Source organism: Athene noctua, chromosome 8, assembly GCF_965140245.1.
Source record: "Athene noctua chromosome 8, bAthNoc1.hap1.1, whole genome shotgun sequence".
Lineage (NCBI taxonomy): Eukaryota > Metazoa > Chordata > Aves > Strigiformes > Strigidae > Athene > Athene noctua.
In genome coordinates, this window is record NC_134044.1 from 13293083 (window position 1) to 13317673 (window position 24591).

At 36.7% G+C, this 24591-nt stretch overlaps 1 protein-coding gene across 2 annotated transcripts in view; it reads right to left on the reverse strand.

The window, feature by feature from the left end:
• Window positions 1-24591, reverse strand: part of SLC9A9 (solute carrier family 9 member A9) — a 211615-nt gene that overhangs the window by 120506 nt on the left and 66518 nt on the right. For both annotated transcript variants that reach the window (XM_074912503.1, XM_074912504.1), the window contains exons 7-8: window positions 7364-7502; window positions 6417-6522 (exon numbers count right to left, since the gene is read on the reverse strand). In XM_074912503.1, the coding sequence (XP_074768604.1) occupies window positions 6417-6522; window positions 7364-7502 (245 nt within the window). The remainder of the gene's footprint in view (window positions 1-6416; window positions 6523-7363; window positions 7503-24591) is intronic.

The window sequence follows — 24591 nt, forward strand, 5'->3', positions numbered from 1 at the left end:
AGGTTTTGTTAGAAATGAAATTCTACCATTTTAACTGTTGGTTTTTTTCTCCTTATATAACAGAGAAATAGTGGTAGCTTGTTATCTGTTAATAGAATTAGAAAACTTACTCTTACATTAGTTTTGCTGAATACTTGTAGTTGAAATTGTTGTTAAGACAAAAGCTAGCAATATCAAAAGATAATAGAGGATAAAGGAGTAACATCTTCTGAAATATTTTGCTGATAGTGTGAGCATTAATTTAGAAGTGTTAATCTAAAGATAATTCTTATTGTCACTGAAAGACAAAAATCTTTTTTTGGATCATTTCAAAAATATGCAAAAGGAAATGGACCCTTGCTTTTCAATATCTGGTGCTAAGAGAAAAACAGGGGAAAAAAGTCTTCTTTTGTCAGAGAAAGGCAGCATGTGCAGTGTGCTTTTATTGCAAACCTGGAAGCGACTGGCCACAAATTAAACTTCAGATTTTTCTAATCTGAGAGAATAAAACTGACATTATGTCTCTAGCTGTCAGGTCTTCTAGTGGTAAAAAAGGAATTTAGAAAAAAACACCCCAAACCTCTACATTCTGGGGAAACAAGGGAGTGGATAAAACGTGTAACTTCATTTGAAAAAATCTATAGGTAAACTGATTAATTTTAATCCCAGCTTTGAAACATTCCAGAGCTTCAGGGATGCCTCTCTAATGATGCACAAGATACTGCAAATTCCACAGTAAAACAAGCAACAGGAACTGGTCTTTTATCAGGCAGTGAAATTGTGGAAAAGAGAACAATGAGGACTGGGTAATAGAGAAATTATTTAAATCAGATAGCATTTACTTTCGAGTCTTATTTATGGCGGAATATTTCCACAGCACCTACTGGGCACATCCCAGTGCAGACAGAAAATGTGAGTGGTAGGAAATGAGGCACTGTCTTCTGCATCAAATAGTTGCAGTAATGAGGCTATAAACCCAGTAGCAACAATATCCCTATTCAGTCTGTTTTCGCTGAGAGTATGAAGGTGACTAATAATTTTCTTGATACTAAAGCAAAGATTTAAGGCCTCTTTCACCAGACCTGCACCAATGTCGAACGAAGGCTGGTGCTTTGTTCATGAAGCTTTCATCTCTGGAGTTGTCTGAGGTCGATTTTATGTTGAAGTGACAGAAAGCAACAAAGGACAGAGCTGAGGGAATTTTTTAGTCCCTCATCTGAGGACTTATCATTGGTATTGCACCTGGCTGCTTCAGGTGAGATCTGCTTCAGTCTTGTACTTTTGTCACTCCAAATGAATTGCTGAATTCAATTCAGATTAGAACTCCTATGGTGAGACATAACAGGTTTTATTCTAGACATGCTGAGTGCTTACCCTGTTTATCCTGAACCTATTCAATAGTAGTAAGACTCCACTATTCCCATTTTATGCAACTGATCATTGATCTCAGCCTAATGCCATGCTGGAATGTGTACTTTTCTCTAAAAGCAATCACCTCTCTCTTCTTCCCTTACTGTCTTAAAAGGCTGTACCTAGAACAGGACCTAAATGCGCTAGGCCCAAGCACTGACCCAAGTGTGTGCATAGTCTGGTCAAGTGCTGCTGTTGAAAGGGTGAATGGGTAGCTGAATCTGCACAGAGTATCGCATCTGGCTTATAGGTCACCAGAGTATGTCTAGAACTTCCTCTAAAGTACAGGATCTACCTGAAATTCCCCATCTTAGAATAGTACATAGATCATCCAGAGCCATTTATGAAGTCCTACAGCCAAGTAATGGATTAGTAATTTGTAGCAAACTATCACAGTTGTCATCCATCTCTGCACAGCAGTGCAAATGCCATCTTCTTATATATGAAGAGCCTGTCTTCCTAATTAGACCCAAATTTTTTCCTAGGAGTGGCAGAACTACAGCTTAAGAGAGTTAAGATCTCTTTCCTTTTGACCTAGAAGCCAAGATATCCTTTCTCCCTCATTACTGGGGGGAGTCTGCCTACTTCTCTGCATGACACAACATGGCACAATACTTATGAATAAAGCAAAGAAAACCACAAAGTTTAGAATCTAAAGCTCAGAATAACTTCCTTTTATAGAATAATGTCAGCTCAGTGAACTAAAGCCAATCATGTACCAGCCTGCATTGTGCTCACAGTGCTCAAGAAATATTTTGGTAGATAGATCCCTTCTGATTAAAGAAGAACTGGTCACAACATTTTATAAAAGCAATGAGGTAGATGATGGATCCAGGAAAAATTACAGCAAATGGACAGGAACAGTGAACAACCACAAGAATAAATGAACTTTTTGGTCAGTACTAAAGGAACTAGAAGTTGGTGGCATTTGTTTTTACTATGTGCTAAATAGAAAGGTAGCACAGAAGTGTCCCAGTGAGAGACCAGATTTTTGGACTTGTCCGGGTACATCAGTCATAATAAACTGCTTATTTATTTTTGGAGGAAAAGCTTTCTCACCAGGTAGACTGTTCTCTCCTGTGAGCCCTTGAATAAGGCAGGTGTCAGACATATGAAATGTTCAGACAACAGTTGCTCAGGGTAAGGAAGCAGCAGTAATTTATTATCGCAAGCTATTTTCTTTATAATAATCAGAAAACAATAATTTTGAGCTGGGTTCTGAAAACCAGTAAAGAAAGAAAGATGACCCCCTCCAACATTTTTTCCTTCCAGGTGTATTATCTTAGCTTCATAGCACAGGTCTTTGGCATGTAAAAATCAGAGGCGATTTGCTGTAATTTTGATGCTTTTACACTGATAAATTCTGTATGACTTTGAAGTATGTGTTAATTGAATGCATACGTGCAAATGAATTAATATACATATATTTGTGTGCATTTTTGCAGGTATATTAATCTCTTTATTTGAATATCTACTTAGTTCATACAGCTGTAGATAGAGAGGGTCTAACTGAGGTGAACATTAAATGCCCAATACATCATGGAATCTTTCACAGACTAATGACTGAGTGATCATTTAAAACCTAGCAAATTTTGTTAATTATGAAGCAAGAGAACAAGCAGTTAATAAATGCAAAATGTACTTTCCTCATTTATTTTGACAAGTATTTAATTTTTTATGATTTTTTTTAATAGCCTACTAGTAAATACTCTGTAATGAAGTTTGAAAATGAAAGCAACTATATTAACACTGACCTTACTATAGTTCTCTGTTATTACATCTTTGCTTAGCAGTCAGGACTGATACACTTCAGGGCAAATCAGAAAGTGATTCTACAGTTTAAGAATCAATTTATCATGCACATGTCACAGCTTGATGATATATCTTATAAGATTAATAACCGTAACACTGATTTATAATTTACAGTTATCAGCATAACAAGAATTTTGTAGTCATCCCAGATTATTTAGATTTGCTGGTTTGATCACATCTATTTTTCAACCAGGGTCAGGCCCATATATTGTTTGTTATGTATCTTGAGTTAGAGGAAAAAAAAATATAAAATGTTGACCTGTACTACTCTCCATTTACATTTTCTTTAAAAAAATCTGCAAGCTGAACAAGTGAGCTCTATTACCTACTATACCTACACAAAACCAGTATAGCATGTTATTTATAAATTATGACATATTTCAATATTAGATTTTAAAAGGCTCATAGTGATTGAAGAACTAGTGTAAAAAGCATTATATGAATAAAATGATTTTGCAATTACATTACTTAATAGCTACAGGGAAATACTGATGTCTAGTGCTAATCCTCTGAGGTTCATTTAGAATGAATGAACAGAGGAGACACAATATCCAAGGAAAGTGAAGATGAATATAGGCATAAATGTACAATGGACTGAGTTAACTTTTGAAGCAAGTCTGCTGAAGTCAAAGACTTCAAACTAGCAGTTTAGTTCATTGAATGGAGTGGTCCAGCAGTGTCATTGCATGATTTTGATGCTCTCTTCAATGCTAATGATGGAGGATAGACGTACTTGACTGTGATGTATGCATTAAGACAGACAAAGGGCAAAGCAAGTAAGCTGGTAAAGACTGGAAATGATAAATAATGGATTAAGAGCTGAGTGTGTTCGGACAGATGACTGACTTTTTCCCTGGGATCCCAGCGCCTTCTGCAACACAATATGCTTTGTACATAACATGCCCATGTGGGACACTGCACCCAATAACTGCGTTTTACACAGATTTCATTAGCGTGGGTATGAGAAATCAGAGCCACCTCTGAAATCTATACCTGCAACAGAACCTAAGTCAGCAGAAAGTTTCTTAGCCAATACAGTAATTCTCCTGCTGCACTGGATGTTTAAAGTCGTATTTTGAAAGGAGGGAAGTTGGAGCTGTTTCAGAGGAGTCTGAGAGAAGATGAAAGCAACATCAAAACTAGTTAAACCAAGTAACTAAAAATATCCACTCTAAACTGTAATGTTAGTGCAATACTAATAAAGTCAATGTATTTACAAAACACAGCACTGAACTTCTGAAGCTACAAGAAAGGCTCCATGAGTTTCACTCTAACAGTTTCTGCCACAAGTCTTTCACAGAAACTAAATGACAGACTCAACTGATTAAACTTTGCCTCCACGCAACAGTTTAAACAGTTTCCACCCAAAACTCGGAATACACCCATGAAAAGAAAGGCTAGTGAGAGACCTGAAAGGGCTTGATGTGTTTTCCTTGGAATTTGTGTGTTGGCCGAGCAGTTTTCTTTTATATGCTGATATAATTTCCTTTATTTATAAGAAATAGCTAAATTTCCCAACAATTTTCTATTTTTTCCCTTAAATTGGAACCTTACTTTGGTTCCACTCTCTTTCTCTGGGTCTCCTTCTGTCCATCTAAAATTCCTTAACACGGCTACTGTAAAAATCATCTGTGGTGTTCAATAATTAAGTCTTTTATTTCAGATATTTTATATATTGCAAAAGAAAAGAGAAACACTCTTCAGAGTGACTATCAGGAGACACTATGCTGTCTGTCATCACATTTGCTGTATGCAAAAAGGACATATGCCAATTATTTTTTTTCCTGGAGATACAGTCTGTTCCTATGCTCAAGAAATGGAAATTACCTTTGGTGCAGCACCTGAGGCTCTGAAAGATATTAGGGTTTCCCTTACAAATCCACTTTTTGGGTATAATGTATAATTTATCAGTTGTGCATTTGCTGAAAAATAGCATTCTTGTTCTCGGCTAGGAATATATTTTCTTGGAAGTCATTGGATTAGGAAATCAGTACCTCCAGTAGGAAGCAAGTGATTAACAATCATCCTTCTTTGCTTCCATTTCTACGTAGTAATCATGTCACATTTTTAAGAGCTGTTAAGACATAAAATGGACTATTATTCCAGCTCGTATCTGATTTTGTCCATGTGATGGAATACCACCCTTTTGTTCAGTTCATGTGTCCCTCTTTTTATTCAGTGACCTGAAAATTTTTTGTCAGTAAGCAGGGTGCAAGATTGTATATTTAACAAGGCAAAGATGCTGGAAGATGCAGATATTAATGCTCATTTGGAAATAGTTTGATTGGCTAATATTAAAAAAGTAACATGCTGGCTCCACAGAAGTTAGTAAAAATATAACGACTTCAAAAGGCTTTGAACAATTTTGCAAACAAAACAGCATGAGCTGCATTAACATTCCATTAAGGAGCTTTCTTTTCCTGATGTTCTCTGACATTAATTAGATTACTAGATTTCAGAGGTGACAGCATCGAGAACATTAAAACAATCAGGGTCTTACAAACTTTGTTCTTTCAAATCACACTATATAATAGGTTGCTGTCTAGGTAAACTGTATCCATTTACAATTTTTGCCTGAACTTCTGTGGACTCTTTAATGCAGTCCCCAGGTACGTACTTGACTGTGACTGTACATTTTCTTTCTCAGTGTTAACAAAAAACCAATCAGATCACACATCTTTCTACCTGACATGACTGTTGCAAAAGGTGTTTATGTAGTTGCACTAAACAAGATGAATTTTAAAAAAATATCCAGAGGTGGCTGCAACCCACTGACAATGTTGAGAGTCACCCTGTCCTCTGTTTAATCATTGATAGTTGGGAAAAAGGAGGAGGGACCGGGACATGCAGTGCAGGCAGTGGAACACACAGTCTCTGATCATCACATGACACTGTATATTTGCTTCCTCATACCTACTGTCATCTTTGATCCCATAGCTGGGCAGAAAATAGCAGGATTAATAATGGGACTAATAGGGATGGGACAATGTAGGGGAAGGTAGGGAAGAAAGACTGAGTATTTTAGCCTGATCTAATAGGTCTTTGGCAGAACTCTTCAATGTCTTCACATGTTTGTTCTTAATGATAAAACCATATCCAATATACCAACAGGCTTTTAGAAGCTTTATATATGTTGTCATGCCCAAAATGAACAATTTTCCCATACTAGAGATATATGCTAAAACTGCTTTTATTCAATAAAATGCAACACTTACCTGTAAGACCAGCGGCTTCTGCTGATAAGAAGGCACTCCAGGATAGGAGGAAAAACAGACCAGTCTCCAACATAGGAAACTCACACAGCTTTGTAAATTTTGTCAAGTGCTAAAAGATTACTAAGGAAAAATAAAAACTGAACTGATTTTTAAGCTAAAATTGTCCCCAACCTGATAAAGGATGAAAGATAGAAAGCTCCCCCACCATACTCATCTATACAAGTTGAATTCAGGAAAAACTGCACAGCTTCTAAAGTATGTCAAAGAGGAAAATCCAGCGCAGGTTTTAAACAGGTGAATTCTACAAGTTGGCTATTTCAAGTACATCTGCAGTTTTTGAAATAATGCCTAACTGATTGCATTTGATATTATTTTCCCAGAAAAAAGGGAAAAGAAAGTCAGTTTGTCTAGTTTTGTGAATAAACTGGCATTTGTTTACAATTGCATCAGTGCAAGAAAGATGGAAATCGCTGCCCGTTCTACAACAGCATTTTACATGAGGAACTGTAAAACGCAATAAAAAATGCAGGGCAACAGATATGCCTTTTATTTCTAGTTTAGATAAACTGACTGACTTTATTTGTAGTCTAGTGTTTGCCTTGTATTTTTGTGTAATTGCTGCTAGTTCATAAATAAGTTGCTCTAGTTCATAAATTCATGTTTTAACCTCAAAATACTTCAGAACACTTTCCTAAAAATGTAGTAATTTATAAATAGTAAAATAAAGACCAGAGTCTTACCTAATGTTAAAAATAAATTTGCATATTAAGTTCTTTGTGGCTTCTGACAAGTGAAATTCCCTATCCATTTATGATTTATCTGTTTTCAAAGTCTTGAATCAACATTGAGAAAGTTCAAGCTAAAACTAAAGATGGTCGGTCTCAGATACCATATATTTTTTCCAACATATATAGTTTTCCTCTCTGAAAACAAACCATGAAGGATATTAAAGCTGTGACAACAGCATAAGAGGATCCCATGGCAAATGATCCAGCAAAGATCCCCAGGAAATTTCCCACTGACTGGAAGAAAGCAGCAGCATCAAATGCATTAGGATTCTCCTTAGGACTGTAAATGGATATAGAGCTGAAAAGGAAAACAAAAGGGATGGGAGAGAGGGAGAGAAAAAGGAATAATAAATTCAACGACATTGTTATGTTTTTGGAATCAATAATTGAAAATGGACATTTTTAGGGAATCAAAATGCAAAACAATGCTTCTCTGGGCTGATAGCAGATGGGAGAGCTAAGCAGATGGAGACGGGGGGGTAACGGTTTATTTTCAGGGTATCACACTGGAAATCAATAGTCTACTGCCAGTCAGTAAACATTTTTATACTGGAAGTGTCATAAAGAATATAGTTTCCAGGCCAACTGAACATTAAAAGGTGGTAGGTGTATAAGAAAACTGCAGGGAAGATAGATAACTTTGAATTATTTATTGCTCATATGTCTTCAGAGCTGTTATATATTCACAAATATTCTTGATAAAAAGTGCAGCTTTATGGCTGAGGCTCAAATGAGTAACACAAATCACACAAGGTACCAAATTTGCAGGAGCAAGCTTGTCATAAACCACCTAGTGGTTCCCTTCCTGGTGTAACACTACTTAAATAGAGCTGAAATGGTATATCAAGAGCTCAACAATAGCAAACCTTGTGGACAGAATGAATATTGTCCCACAGAAAAAAACCGCTGCAGTTGTCAAAGATCATCTCCTGTATCCAACCTCTGTGTACAGCCACCAAGAGTATCTTTGAATGGGGAATGATGCCACAAGGCCATTCACTAAAGTATTTTTGAGAGTTTCAGGGTTGCTATTTGCCACTAGTCAGTTATTGCCTGGGACATTAGTAACACCAAGTATGTATGACTTTTTCCTTGTTGAAACAATAAATTTAACAGATACAAAATAGCTGTAAGCCTCCCGAACTAACTAAGCAACGTTTTAGATCTTTGTGGTTCTGTTGCTTTCACTACTGTAGGTCTTTTATGTTCATTGTCAAAGAAGATGTATTGAGCTTGGCATTGGATTCCAGAAAAAAAACTTGGATTGCTGGAAAATGATTGGTATTTTAAGCATTAAATACCAGAATTTTTAATATGTTTCAATATTTTAAGCTCTCGCATGTTAAGAAAGCGATCCCTGCAGTCTGATGTCTTCCATCTGGAGATGAGGCTTAGGCTTCATTTGCAGCTCTGTATGGATGATTTTCTAAACAGTTGCATTTGGTTAGGGATCTCCAAATAACATGAAGACACATGAAAACAGATCTCATGCTTTTAGTCTGTAGAAAAGGCACAAGGATTCTAAAGTCATATGGTGGAGCAACACTAAATACAAGTAGTGAATACTTATCCACTACATCAGAAATTACTAAGCACCAACATCTGATATCTCTAGTAGTGCTGATTAGCACCACTACAGAACTAGTGACATGATTTGTAGTGGAAAGTGCTATTAATAGAAGTACACAAAATACTGTTCCCAGAGGAAAGGATATCCAAATTTTCAGTCCTCTTTCAACTGTGACTCTCTTAGACGAGGGGTCAGCTATAATTCGTTTCTTCTCTTGCCTTCAGATGATACTTGAAATGTTTATTATCTCTGGCCTACTCAAAATTTATTATTTTAGAGCCCATATGAAATAAAGAACTATATTAAGCCACAGATACATCCTCTAAACTGACAGAATAGTTCTATTAAAGGAAATCCTACCAGCTGTGATACTGTAGGTTTATAATCTAATTTACTAAGTGTATTTTATATACTTAGGAAGGGCTTCAGTTTAGTTATTCAAAGTTGAAATTATTTGGTAATGTAACTGGAACTGTTACATCTAAAACTTTTAGGTGTGTGTTGACAGGAAAGCAGCTGCTTGGTTCTCTGGTATTTGCCCCAAATAAGTATACAGAGACTGCAACTGCCATTCTGTACTGCTTAGTGAATTATAAATCAGGAAATGACCTTTTGTGCCACTGGTGCTGCTGCACACATTGAGTAAAGTCAGAGAGGTCAGCCTGACTACACCCTAAAATCAAGGAAAGTAGTTCTACTATACTGATGGGCTCTGCCCATGGAAGGGATGTTCAGTAATAAAAAGTAAAACAAAAAATCTTAACATGGAGTGAAAGTTTAGTAGTCAAATGTAAGCTATAGACATTAACTGACTTTTTATTAAGTATGTTAACCTTAAGGCAATAAAAGTTGACTTTGTTAAGACCAGTTAGGGTTCCAGTTTGCCCTCCAATTTACCAACAAATTTCAGGTATGGAGAAAACCAGAAGGAAGCATCCTATTCTTCATGCGGTTATTTCAGGAACAAATACGGAGTGACTCATTCTCACTGGGAAATTTTTCTACTCAATATGCCCCCCAAACCCCATGATTTTTTAAAAGCACCATAACACAACATATGCTCATTATGCTAACTATGTGGTTTCTGGTCTAAATCTTTCCAGAGCTCAGGTTTCCCTGCAGCTCAAAGAGTATTTAGTTCTATTTTTTATTTTACATTATTTTGTAGTACAGCTATTACTTCTTTTTCTGAATATTCTGCTTCTTCAACACTAACTTTTAACCCCCTTAAGCATTTAAAATACATACCGATTTACCTGATAATTTTTCTATATAAGCTGTATTTCAAAATAACAGGATTTTATCCTGTTTATTGCAATACTTCCTGCCAAGTCAATTCTTTCACCTAAATAAAAATTGCAAAATTTAACACTGGAGAGAACCATAATTAAACTTTCAGTGCCTCTACTCTTCTTCCTTTTCCTCAGAGAGCAATTCAAGAAACGTGCTGGCATTGACTTGCCATTTCTGCTATCTGCTCTCTGTGCCTGATACAAAAGTTCATTAACAAGCAGTGTGTGAGAGTCTGATGTTAAATGTGAAACTGTCTTTAGTTTTTAAATATTAGAGGCTTTCTAATTGTTGAACTAGTGTAAGAAAAAAATTGGTTTATTTCTGTAAATTTGTGTTAGAGGTGGATTAAGCAATTCCTGAAAATGAATGCAGTAAAAAAAACTGTTTTCAGAGACTGATAAATGAATAGAACTAATTGTGAAGATATGCTTTATCTGCCACCAATAATGAGATAGAGTGGAGTGATAGGAATAAAAGATTTTAATTGGGTCCTCACTGAATGCTTGATAGACATGTCTCACAAATACCCGCCCCAGTCCCTCCTGTCTGTCTGTCTATCTATCTATAAGTTTGGCAATCTCTGGCTCTCCTTTAGGATGGAGCTAAGAATAATACATGGCTTCCTTGCTGATTCTTATAAGGATTAGCCAGCACTTTCTATATTAGAAAACTATTGAACAGATACCTTTTTCTTTCCAGTTGTTCTGTGCTTCCTTGACCAAATAACAATGGGCAAGGTCAAGTGCACTCACAGCTTTCAAAAAGGAAATGTTGGTAATTATTTATTTAGATAATAAATCACAAGCTAGAGTTGCAGATTTTGCTTGAAACATAACGAAGGATAAACAGTTTGTGCCAGTTGTACCATGGTGATCATTTTGCTTCTTCCCTCCCCTCATCTGTTAAGATCATTTTAGGATGAAAGTTTAGCATGATGAAGAATGTTTCTTTCTATGGACTTACACAGGTACATAATACTAAAGGCCTCCATGACAAGCAGAAGTGCTATTGCAGTAGAAACTGTACAGTCACATTTCCAGTTACATCTTAATTGATTACTTTTTACACCTTCAGTTATTCTCAAGGAAAATCTCATTTATTAAAACCCTTTTCTTCCTGTAAGTTTTCCCATCCTGTGAATAGAGCACAGTGTATTTTCCTTTTAAAATACATTGAAAGCATTTAGGATCAGAGCAAAGACTTCAGTAAGTCATGGAAGTTTTTTGAGGAAAAATCTGTAGGTGAGGTTAAGTTTTGTATCCCACCTTTTGTTCCTATCAAGGCCTGATGCGCCTAGGGCTTATGTGGCAGCATCGGATATAGAGATGTTAATCAGCTGTAACTAATGGGAACAACACAAAGATTCTTGGTTTTGATATAAGCCAAAGTGATGCAACACATGCATCAGATGAATTTCGGATAAAGGCAATATGCTGAAGAAAATACACTCAAGTATCAGAAGGAAAACGTGCAAACAGCAGAAAATTTAAAATAGAATGATATAGAATCAGTGATTAAAAATGACCAGTAAACAAACTGGTTTATCCCTTTCTTCCCCCTGTCGACTTGACTGACATGAAAACAGACAGCTTATTATCTTTGAAGAGGAAGATTTCTTTCCACTTGCTAAGTCAAAGGGCTTCCCCTTGCCCAGTGGCCACCTCCTTATTTGCTGCACTATCATACACCACGTAATACTGCACAGAATAGGATCAGGAACAATCTAAAGCAAAAAAAGAAAAAAATCATACCTGAAAATACAGGAGGGTCAGATATTTATTAAAATACCTTCACTGAATGAAGTGGGATCTCCCTCAGGTGATAAATAATTATATAACTACATTGTGATTTCACCAGCTGCTAATTAAAAAAAATAAAACAGGCCAGGAAAAAAAAAAATATTCTAGAGTTCAAGGTTGTTTTTAAGAGGGTTATTTAAGAAGGCTATTTTTTTTTCTGACATTATACAGAAAAAGGTAGGTCACTATATTGTGTTAGAAAACTTTGAGCTTTCAGAGAAGAGGATTGAACCAAACAATTTCTGTTCCCATGCAACTTTTTAACTATGTAGTTTTCTTAAGTGTTTGAAGAAAGCTGAAAAGACAGAACTGTAATTTTCCCACAGTGTGTTTGAACTAGAAGCTCGATGCAAAAGCGCATGCATAGCACCAGACACCTACACCTTCTCTTGGCAAGTTTTATGTTGGCAAAGACTTCTAGGCTTCCTTATAAAATAGCTCCTCACACAGTAATAGTAAGTAGATGAACTATAAAAATGAAAACAAATGAGATAAGATTGGGATATGAGCATGCTAAGCCAACAAAAGCACATACGAAGTAGAGAAGGTTTGAAGACAAATAAGGGAGAGCAAAGACACACCATTGCAGGAAGACTTTAGGACTATCAAAAGCAGCCAATTGTAACAGTAGTTTGAGGCAAATATATAAAGATCCTCTAGATGAAAATTTCCAACAATAAACAAACCTGCTGTATTTTTTCAGACATGTTTTAAAAAGTGATCAGTAAGCAACACAAATGCACAGAAGGTGCATTAAAAGAACATAGATGAGTCTTCTGTACATACTTCTGTATAAAGAAACCTGTCTCCCTGGAATTTATCCCTGACAATATTTGCAAATGTTTAGAGAATTAATGCTCCAGAAACATGGATTTCACAGAAATATACATATTAAGCTTTCTATTTATATGTGTAAGATCTGCAATAACCCAAAAGTTACTGGTGGCTCAGTTACTGCTCAATGGCTAGCATTTGAACCTTCCTTTTTCTGTTTATCCAAAACTTTATTCTCCTTGGCAATATATCACATTGTGGTTTTTATTCCACTCAAAACCTGTTTTCAGCACACTACAAGTTTTTAATTCTAGAAAAAAGGTCTAGCAGTTATTTTGGAAGCTATCTTCTAGCTGGGATTACACTGTTTCTTCTCTGTGTCATGGCATGTTTGCTTCCTCTTTTCTGCCCTTACTTTTGTTCCTTTCTAGGCTTTTTCAGACTTCCTAAACTATTATAGGACATTTTATTTTGGTTACTTTAAACCAAACTAACACTTGCTGTTGTCATATATAAGGCTTTTACTGTTTATGGAAACCTTTCTCTAAATGGATTTGTTATCAGTTCCAAAGTGGCTAGCTGATGGCAGATGTCAAAGCACTGGCCATGCTGGAAAGGTGAAGCTGTAACAGATTTTATGGAAAATGTAAGTTTTCCCATTTATGAGGAAAAGCAATACCTGCATGAAAACAAAAAAAGAAAATCAGTTTCTCTATTAGATTTTCACAACATAAAATATGATAGTCTAGTTCTATGGATAGACTCCCGTTCCTTTCTAGGTGACACAAAGCATTCTCAGACCTGATCTTACTGGATAGCTTACTACATTTGTCAGCTGTATTACAAAGCACCTGTAGGAATTGAGTGACTCTGTCCCTTAACAGGGCAGTCAGAAATCAGTTTAGCTGATCAGGGGTCATCTTTGGCAGCTAACAATAAATATTTTCTACCCTGGTAACTATTTCAGTTTTCATCTGTGTTCAGGCCTGAGCTGACACACGGCAGCAGCTTGCAGTAGTCACAGGAAATAATGAATAGTTTGTGTTGTTCTAGGTAGACTTTCTGTAGTGCAGATTTTAGTTCTCATCTACCCTCAAACATCAGGGACTGCAGAAAATCTGTCATTCTCCCTCCTCCTCTGCCTCCCTAGCCCTTACCCTCAGGAAGCCTGCTCTAACTCCTTAGGGAGCTTTGGAAACCATCTCTTTATCATGGTGATCCCATTCTTGACCTGGAAATTCCATCACCTTTGCCTTAAAAGGACCTGGTAGCTTGCTCACCTCGATCAGGTGGGGTTGAACACAGTATCCCAGTGTCCAGGAAAACTCTCTGCAAGTCCCTCCTGACAGAGGTGCTGGGAACACCCCTCCTTCTGATCCTGATCAGAACTTGGTCACTACAGACCTGTAGTCACTACAGACATGTAGAAGGGAGCTGTGAGATGATAGTTTTGACAATAAGTAATGACCTCGTGCACCTGCAGGCTGAGCAATTTCAAGTCTGAAGTCCCATCTGATCTGGTGTGGAGCTTCTCTACCTCTGCATCTGAGAAATGGTATGTGCTGTCCTAATGTATCTCTACAAGTGTCTTAACTTTTCATTACCTCATTCTAGGCAAATACTACCCTGTTTTTATCTTTGACAGAAAGAAATCCTGATGAACAGCAACCTGGACTTAAAATTCTTTGTAAAAGAAAGCCAAGGCTTTAATAGTAAATTATGTTTGCGTTTATCTGAGGTTTGGTAGAGGAATGTTTCATTCTTAAATGACTGCTATTGCATCTACATGTCTAATTTTCATAAATCTATTTGAAAATATCACAGTAATTTTCCAGTGACAACTCTCTTCCAAAAAGCCTGTCCCATATCTTTGAGAGGAACGAAGCACATCAGCAGAAAACAGATGGCTGATAGTGGGTCGTCTGTGACAGCATGTGCTGCATTCTGTGTTATGCTATTACCAGTGTCTGACTGTCCTTACTTATGAGCTGATCATATCAAAAGGCACATAACTTGCAGATTTCTGTGTCTGCAACTATGATCTTTTCTCATTTGGATACCACAAGTGTAATCCAACTCAGTGTTTAATTTCCATTCTTTTCAAATGTTACATAAAGAGAAATGGCCTGTGTCTCTAGAGCAGCCTGACATCTGCCCTCCTAGTTAGGGAATTCTTAGTGGCTTCATCAACTGTGAAGATGCATATAGTGCAAAGAAATTAGAAAAAAGAATCAGCCACCAAGGAACAGATATATATATATATATATATAATTATTGTATTAATATGACAAGCTGGATTTCTCCTCTGCTTTGCACCTCTCTGTAATCATGTATGCCTACGCAAAATAGAAATTATAAATTAGAACAGTATTGTAAAAAAGATGCAGTTTTTCTGCATAGTAAACATGACTGTAAAAGTTACAAACCAGTGATGTATCAAACCACCAGTTAACAAGAAAAAATGAATGAGGAAAAAATTCTCCAATCAGTATCTGGAGGAAAAACCAAATACGTTCCTTTATGTTATTTGAACCAAATATGCTGCATGATGCTAATTAAACAACCCAGGCAGAACATATCCAATGAATAATAGTACCTCATACTTTGTGAAAGCATCTTCAGGCACCCAAGAAATGCAGTAGTCCCCAAGATATGTTTCAGCTAAAACTGTTTCCTGAACAAAAAGAAAACGGTAAAAAACAAAGAGAGAACCTAAAATTTAACCATATATATTGTGCCGTTAAGGGAATTAGATGTGCTCTATGCGTTAACACTGATACTAACATTTGCCTATGATCCTGAACTATCTTTTTGCCTCCTGACTCCTGATACCAGAGTTGAGAGCTACTGTCCACTCCCAGCTCTCACATTTTTAGACCCAACTATCCAAACTTGTAAAATGATCCTAATGATTTGTATTTCTTTAATAAAATAGTGTGCAGCACTTACTTCATATATGGCTAGATCTTTGTCTCATATCATCTTTACATTATATTACTTCATTATAGCATTGTTTGCTTTGTATTACCCTTCAATTTCTTGTCTGTGAGCCACTAGCCTCCAAAGTTACTCAGAGCATAGTTGATAAATATTTATCAGAAACATTTACACAATCTTCCATTTATGTGACAGTTCTTACCATTAGTCCAGGGTGATGAGACCCTGGAATATGGATTTTCAGTGAAAATAATCTCTCTTTTGAAAGGCAAAAATTGAATTAGTGTGTAATTCTAATGTGCCAATTCTATTAGCATAGGAAAAAGAGATTAATGTGCTCTTGGAGGCCTAATTCCATCCACAGCTCAGGTTTATTTATACAAAAGTGGCAAAATGAGGTACTATGGGACATAATTTACTCTATACACATGGAGCACAAAGAATAAAACATCAGAGTACAGTAACAAGCCACTAACTGATGTGTCCATAAGAGGTAGGGAAGGTGATTACTGGAAGGATAGGTGGTCTTAATTAACCCCCCCCTTTCATACTAAAATTGTTGGGATAACTCCGGGATAAGATAATGAAGCCTTTTAACTATCCTTGTCTTTTGCAGTGACTGCACTGTTGCAAATAAATGTGACATTTATCTATGTCAATTGAATTCTTCCTCCCTGTTGATAAAATGATGTAGCCTGATGGTTGCCTGCACTGGGTGATACATGTTAGAATGCTGCAGCAGATTACCAGTAAATGACTATGATTTACTGTCATTCTGTTTGAGCACTCTAGATGAGAAACTGCCTCAAACTACTGTTACAATGATCAGTATTTGAAGTAACTCCACTGATTCAATGTAACTGGTGTTACAAAAAAAGTAGTATATGACCCAACCACTTTAAGGAACATTTCAAGGAGCTTGGTTAGCCATGAAAAATCCTTTGCCCTTATGGGCAACTCGTAGACATTAAGCAGAAACAGTTTGCACTAAACCTTTATTGAGTTGTAATTTTCGTAGAATCACAGAGCCCATTATTTTGCTCAGGAGAAGCTTAAGACTGAAATAACAGAAAATTATGTATATTTTATGCTGGGCAGTACTCCCTTCACTTAGGGTTTGACTCATCATCATAATGTAGCAGAGCTCACTATACATGTCTGCAGTGTGAAATACTGAGGGATGAATAGCAGCCTTCCATTTGTAATAATAGTTAATCCTTATCCTTCACAAATGCATGGCCCTACTCACATCACCCTCCTATGGAGTTTAAATCAACTTCTCCCCACGAGTTAGATGGTTAAATAGTACTACAGTACACTATAATCTTCTCTGAAATCCCCTTGAGTGAATCTGAATGAAGGGCTGGAGGAGCAATACCAGACTGTTTAGCTGATCAGTGAAGGAACATATACGGCAAGTTCTTATTTAATATTCAAAGAGCTTTTATCTTCTGTGTCCTCTGCTTATGAAGATCCTGAGACTGATGTGTTCAAGGGTGGTGTGCCCAATTTCTGTTCACAGGCAGCATTCCAAATTCACAGGGGGCCTGTCTGTAGACAGCTCAATACACCCAGAGACAGCATGAGGAAGCTCTAAGTGCCCAGGCTTCCTCATCTGGAGCAAAAACCAAATAGCCTGTTCTTTCACTGCTTCTTTCCTCTTCATCAGTAAAACAGGAAAAAACCCCATTCTTATGACTCGTCTGCCAAGCCTCAACTGTTCCATGTAATTACCTTGCTTTAAGTGTAACAGGGGATGTGAAGCTTACCTATGAATGTCGAAGAGGAAGGACAGAACTGAGAGCATGCTACTGGTGATACGCTACAAAGAATTCAAAGCATTAAGTGAGGGAGCAGGAGAAACTGAAAGGAGACTAGATCTTTGTGATTTCTACCGGATCTCAGGCTCTAAAAATATAATATATGAACGACATGCTTTCGTAGATTTTTCTAAGGCACAACAGAAGTAGTTTTGGTTTTTCTTCTGTATTTCCTGTTACCTCCCTGAAATAAACTGTCCATGACACAAAATGTAATGAAGCTGGACTAAATGATACTCTTTTTCTCAGAACGAACCTAGAGTTTAGGAAGTAGTCAATGAAGTATGGGTACTCTTTGTCTGTTAAGAGATCTGTAAACTACTGTTTGTGTTTAAAATATATCTTAGATTGAGCTAAGTCTGCTGCTAGAGGATGTAGGTAGTTGCTGGAGTGGATGAGTAGTCTATTGTCAATACTAAAGTGCTGTGCCAAATTTCTGGCCTATCAACAACCTTTTTACTTCCAGAATGTTTTCTGTAAGAGATTAAGAAAGGAGCTCCCAGTCTCTTTTCACACAACTTCAGTAACTTTAGAAACTTGTGAACACAGTAGTTCACTGAGGGGCCTGACACTGAATGCAACTGATGAAGATGAACTACATTAAATCCCATAAAAATTAGAGTGAAAGGAGTCTGAAAGTCTATCTAAAGTTTTTCTTATTTCAATGTTCTCCCTCACTCCTGCCTAAGACTGCCTAATGTGTAATAAATAGAAAGAAATATGATCCTTGCTATGTGTCCACAACATGGTATGTGGTCCATGCACAGCCTGTGCTTGCAAGACACATTTTATTACAGTCAGAGGGGTTTAAATAGGAAAACAGTTTAACGTTTCACGTATTTTACATTTCATACACCTAGAGTACAGTTTATTGGTCCTTCTACCCAGATTCTTGTGAAGATTTTAAAACAAAATATTTAATGCTCTGAGAAATATTGGAAACATGCTAACAAAACGGGCCACATGGTTTCTAATGTACCTGGACCTTACATTGGATGACCCTACCTCAATCCTGCCTTGGAACAGCATTGTTGACCTTGAGGTCAGCGCAAAACTTACCTCTTCAGCCACATTATAATAGGGAAAATAGTACACTGTTTTCTAAGGTAACATAATGTGTTGCAAGTGATATGAAACAAAATCTTAAGGGAAGGATCATTCATTTTGAACTGGTTTGTGTTAGCTTTGCAAACTGCCTGTGAATTCTGCCTTTGCATTAGAACTTTTCAAGGATGGGTTACTTTTTTGTCCTAGTGAAGCCACACTCAGTGTACTCAGTTTGCTGTCTCTGTGCTTTAGTTGAGAACATAGCTAGTATGGGAATGAGATTTTCAAATCTCTGTACCCCTATCAATTTTTTTCATGTGCCCACCAAACAGATAATAATTTTTGCCTCATGCTAATCTGGATTTGAGATGAGCCAGTAATCTAAAGAAGAAAATCTTTTTAATCTCCTGAGCTGTTCAATCCCACCTACTTTTCATTACTGAAAATATTTTCTATATTTTTCTTCTAAAAAATGGAAAGGCTAGAAAAAAATGACTGGCATTGTCTGAATGAAATACTATACTGATAACAGAGCTTCTCTCACAAATATTAGTTCCACTTCTATTGCTTTATAATAAATGGTTTCAGCTGTTGCCATGGCAATTTTCATTTTAAAAAATGTATCCAAGTGAAGACAAGAAATGCAGCTGTTATCACGAGAAAGTCTAAAATAAATCCAGATGTGAATTGTACGCTCTAGTGTTGGCAGTAATAATGTCAGAAACAAAACATGTTACGTGTTTTGTCTTTTTGATGTACTGGAGCTGAGGATGGGGATTGAAGGATATTCTGAATTGCAGGTCTCTGTTCCTGATCCAAATATAGCAAATGAGCAGAATGAAATTTCACCTTGGGGAGAGGCACTTCACTTGCTAGAAAAGCTGGTCAGCCTTGCATACAGAATGGCAGTAATATTCCTGTAGGAGCAAGGTAGGCCTGAAGCTCTCATCATTTATGTTTCTGATAATACACTAACATTTTGGTTTTTACAGCTTATAAAAAGAAAAATCCAGGCCATGGTAGAAATTTTAAAATTGCAATCTTACCTATTGCTTGTTACCTTATCACTTTGTAGCCTGAAGTTCTTTAAAATTGCTGCTATACTTTTTAACGTTAGACGCAGAACATTAAAATAAAATTACTGGGCAGTGCTCTACAAAGAAGATGTAATTCAGCAAGTCCCAACACATGTACTAATAGTCATCTGCTGGAAAAATGCATTGTGTTGGGAAGGTACAGTCCGTTTAAGTCACTTTAGAGAAAAAAAACTATGTAAAGAGAGAATTTCTGAGAAGGTAATAGAGGAATATCTCTGGATTTATTTCAAAGTGAGAAAATGAGTTTGGAGTTATATCTCTAGCAAATGCTGGCTGAGAAGCAATTGCCCAAAGCATGAACAACAGAGGTGTTCAGAGACAGACTGTGTAGTCTGACAGAGTATGGGACCTGTGCGGGGTGGTAGATGGGTTGAAAGGTGGCTTTGCATCCATCTTGTACTTTTTCTTCTTGCCTAGGAGCTGCAAAAGACTACTTTGGCTGAAGCCATTCTAAACTGTAGCTGGCTATCTACAGCGTCAGTGGTTCATTTCAGCAGCCTGGGGCTGCTGAAAACAACAGAGTTGTAGCTGCTGACCCTTGTGGAAATTGTTTTGCTCAAGTGTTGAGTCAGTGGTGATTGTGACACCTGCAAATACCCTTTACTCTGGAGGATTCCTCAACGTCACTCAGTAAAACAGAACAAAGAGGAGGAATCCCAGTTAGGCAGTGAAGTTGCCATGGATAGAATTTCAGTCCCAAACTCTAAGGCAATCACAGTGGTAAAAATTCTTGTTATCCTTAAATATTATAGCAAGAAGAGAAACACTAGAACATGCACGTTCCATATTTCTGTCTTCTATCATCAGGAATATTTTTCTCAAAACTCTTGGTACAGTCTTTATTTCCCTATCCCTGGTACAGGAGTTTCAAATGACAACCCAACTTTAAGAAGTACAACATAAACACATGCCACTCTTGAAGAACAATCTAGAAGCTAATTGGAATCTTGAAAATAATCTGCATAATAAAATCCTAAAAAACTTACACAGTTTCCTAAATATACTGCAAATCACTTAATCAAAGAGACCTTATACCAAATATATTGATGGGAGTTCTTGCTTTGATAAGAATTCATTATTCGTAAGTACATATGCTAAGGTTATTTATTGGACAAAGAACTGGCAGCCCCTTGTGAACTATTCCTCAATAGTAAGATTAAAAGAGTTAAGTAAGATCTTCCTTTGTTTAAAATTAAGGTATTTGCTATTACCTGTGCAATTCAATTCAATGCACAGAGGAAAATCTCACAGAAATGACAGGCAGCCAAACAGACAATTTTTCATTCTGGATTTGCGAAGACTCCACTGGTTCATGGATAAATATTTAGTATAATGCACTAATTTCCACCACTTAGTTTAAAAATAGATACTTTCCCTGGATAGGTAGTTCCATGAGGCTTAAACACAGCTATTAATAAAATGAAAATAATTCTGACTAGCTTCATTACCCTCATAATTACTAGAATGAAGGAGTCTTGCCTCACGAGCCTTTGCATTCACCTCGCTCTGACAACGTGCAATGAAAGCACTCTCCTAGCTATGGGCTAAGTCCTGCTAAATCTAGAAACAGAACGTAAAATTATGAACATCCTAAAATGATGGTTTAGAAAGATCTTTAACATTACTCTGTAGGAATGAAAATACTGTAATAAAGAGGTACACTGTTAAATGGTACAGGAGGCTGAAATATTTTCTTCAGGAATATTTTAATCTAGCTATAACCCCTTCTCAGTGTGTCTGAGGCAAAGAACAACAGGCTGTTAGGCACTCTATTATTCTCATCTCTCTCACTATCATTTCTGGTGTGCTTGCTACAGATCGGTAGAAAGGAAGAACTGTTTGATTTCTTTTAAGTGAGTGTAAATAGGCAATGAATGGGGATATAAAATGAAAATGCTGTATGTTTTAAAATAATTTCACTTTTATGAGATTTTGTAATGGAGAAATCACTAAGAGCAAATTATGAACATCAGATTATTCAGTATATTGTTGGGATTTTAATCATATTTAAACCTTCATTTTCAACATCAAAATTCTGATATCACTAGGTCTTCCCAGAAAGGTACTGAAACTTCATTTATGAATCCAAATAACATACACATATGCATATTAAATTCAGAATATGTAGATCATTATAATTAGCAATTAGTTAGCAAACATCAAAGTACCAAGCACATTAAGAGGAAACCGATAACAAGACTGGATATTTTTCTTTGGTACAATGGTCTTTACAGGAAATGTTCATAAGTCACATTTCCCTAAATGCACAGGAATGAACATGCTTTGCCACACGGTCTTCTCTCAGAGTGACTCACACAACTGCTGCCCTGGGTGTTTCCTGTCCTTCAGACTAACTCATACCTGCAGCATGCCAGATTTTATTTGGGTGTTGATTTTTCATGGTTTTTGACTTTACCAAAATGACACCATTTGGACTACATTTCCATGTTGCATTTGCATTTGCACTTCTTGTGAAGACTTTCTTTTTTGTTTTTTTTTTTTTTAAATCTAGCTATTTTGCAGGACCAGTATAGAGAGAATACATTTTTACTTATCTTGGACAGAAACCTTACAACCACATAATTATAAGGCTTTCTCACTGTACACTTTGAAATTCAGACTTGCCACTTCTAAGGGGAGCAAAAAGGAAAGTACCCATCTGTTACTCATGTGTGTTTCACCCTTGTGAAAATGTGCCAAAGTCAAGCAATTTTTTAAGGTTTCCGAAATGTTTAGTTCATAAATCTCAGCCGAGATCTGATAAACTTCATCAGCTAAAAGTCTTTTAAGATATCATTTGTATTAGGCATGTGCCATCTAAAACTTAAATACGGATTTTTTACTGCAATTGCCGCTCCCCAAACTCTGCCATATAGTTTCACCAGCTTTTGGAACAAACCAGCAGCATCACTCTCTTGTCCTCATCATCTCCTCTGTTGGTCGCAATGTAATAAGGAGGGGCATCTATCAGAAATAAAGACAGGTACCTCTTGGCTTTAGGGAATGAAGGAGATTGGATTAAGAGTTACAGTCCTAGTTTATCTTTAGAAATAAGTTCTTTCCATCTCAGATGAGAGAAAAATGGACTGGTGACTCAAACAGAAGTGAAGGAGTTGGTCATGCAATTCAGGGGAATGGGTAGAGAAAGATAGAGATGGTGACCCTTGTCTATTGATAGAGAAGGAGTGAGATTGAGATCAAAACAAAAGCAGGTGGAAACCATGAGAGTGGAGCTCTATAACCACTGGCATAAATTCCAAGAATAGAAATTAGCTGAGTCTCACCATTTAGGTAGCTATGAGACATAGTAGCTAAAGGTGTGCAGTCTCTCCTCCTGCTGTGCCTGGCACTCCGGGAAGGCAGCTGAATGTTACTGTTATCAATTATTCTCTTTGCTCAAGTGACAAAAGTATGTTCTGAAAACATTAAAGTTGCTAATCCAAAAGGTAAAACATGCTCACTGAGATAATGTCTTGGGTATGGAGAGAGAGAGGTTTCTGTGATGAAAAAATAAACCTAAAATTACATTTGATTAAAATGTTTACAGAAGGTGCCTCTCAGCTCCTCTTCTGAGCATCTTCTTGGGGCATTAGGTAACTTATGAGTACTTGATAACCTTTACATTAGTTTGATGTGTGTTATGGATGATTCCCCATGCACACGTAAGTATATATGTACACCATGTGCACACACAAAATAATTTCATGTAGACTTATGTTGGTTCACTCTAACAGACTCAGTAGCTTAAGGATTTGAGTCTTAAAAGATCAAGGCTTGCAGGGGGAACCAGTTTACCTGATCTTGCTGTTAGTAAAAAGAAAAGGACTTAGAGCAGGTTAGAATGATGAAATTCAAATTAAATTGTATAAAGAGCACATAGCTTCTGGAGGGGTTCACAGAGGGATCACTAGAGTCTTTCCTAGCACTCCTGGGTAGCCACTGGAAATACGCAGCCCGTTCTCCAAAAGTGTGAATAGGTTCTTTCATGTAATCGCAACCTGATCTCCAAAGAATAAAAGATTTTTGATAGGAGTTTATCCTGTTGTAACAAAACCTCTGTCTTTTTGAGATAGCTGTACTCTCCAATACTGCATTTCTGGAAAGGATTTGAACAGTGAACAGCTATTGGTGAGTATCCAGTAAATGAAATGGCAATCTCTCTCTCACCTTTCCGATACATACTCCTCTTCTGCTTTCCCTGCCAAGAAGACTTGAAAAATATGTTGATCTACTGCAAGTACCAGACAGAGTCTTATGTACAGTATCTCAGTCAGAGAGGATGAAATAAGCCTTTTTTTTGGAACACTTCAAGGGAAATAGTATCAGTACATTCATTTTAAACTAAAAGTGAGTTGTCTCTGTAAGTAGAATTAGACTCTGTATGTAATTATCTTCCTCTCAGAAAATCTGTCTTATTCACTAGAGAAAGGTTATTTGGATAAGAAAAAACATCTGGAAGAGCTCAAAAAACAAGCTGACTCGTACCAGGGTGTACTTCAGTTCTGAAGAGTTCCCAATAGAAATCTTTGAAATGAAGAAGCTTTGATGCCAATTCGGTCATTTGTACAGAAAATGTAGCTAAATAATTGCCTCTTAGATGTCATTTACAACTGCAAGCAGTGTTCTTAATTCTGAACTTGCATTTCATATTTTTAAATGTTACCAGTTTGTTTGTGTATGAGTGGACAGAAATACCTGCAGCTAGTCTGATTTGATTGGATATGACAAGTACAGCCATTCCCAGCTGATTTGAGCTAAGCTACATTTTCATACATCCCTGAGGGCAATCTCCATAACAGTACTCACTGAAATCTATTCTAGCTTAGCAGACTGCAACTGAAGGCTGCCTATTCAAATAAATTGCATAAACAAACCAGAGCCAATTAGATAACATAGCTAGAAAGACTGTTAGCATGTATTAACTAGAAGCTAAGCAGAATTTTAATGTGGAGCTGATATTGGAAAAAGGGATATGGAATATTAAAAAGTGAAAAAAACATAGTGATGAGAATTACCTCCTGAAAAGAATACTGTTCCAAGTCTCCATTTT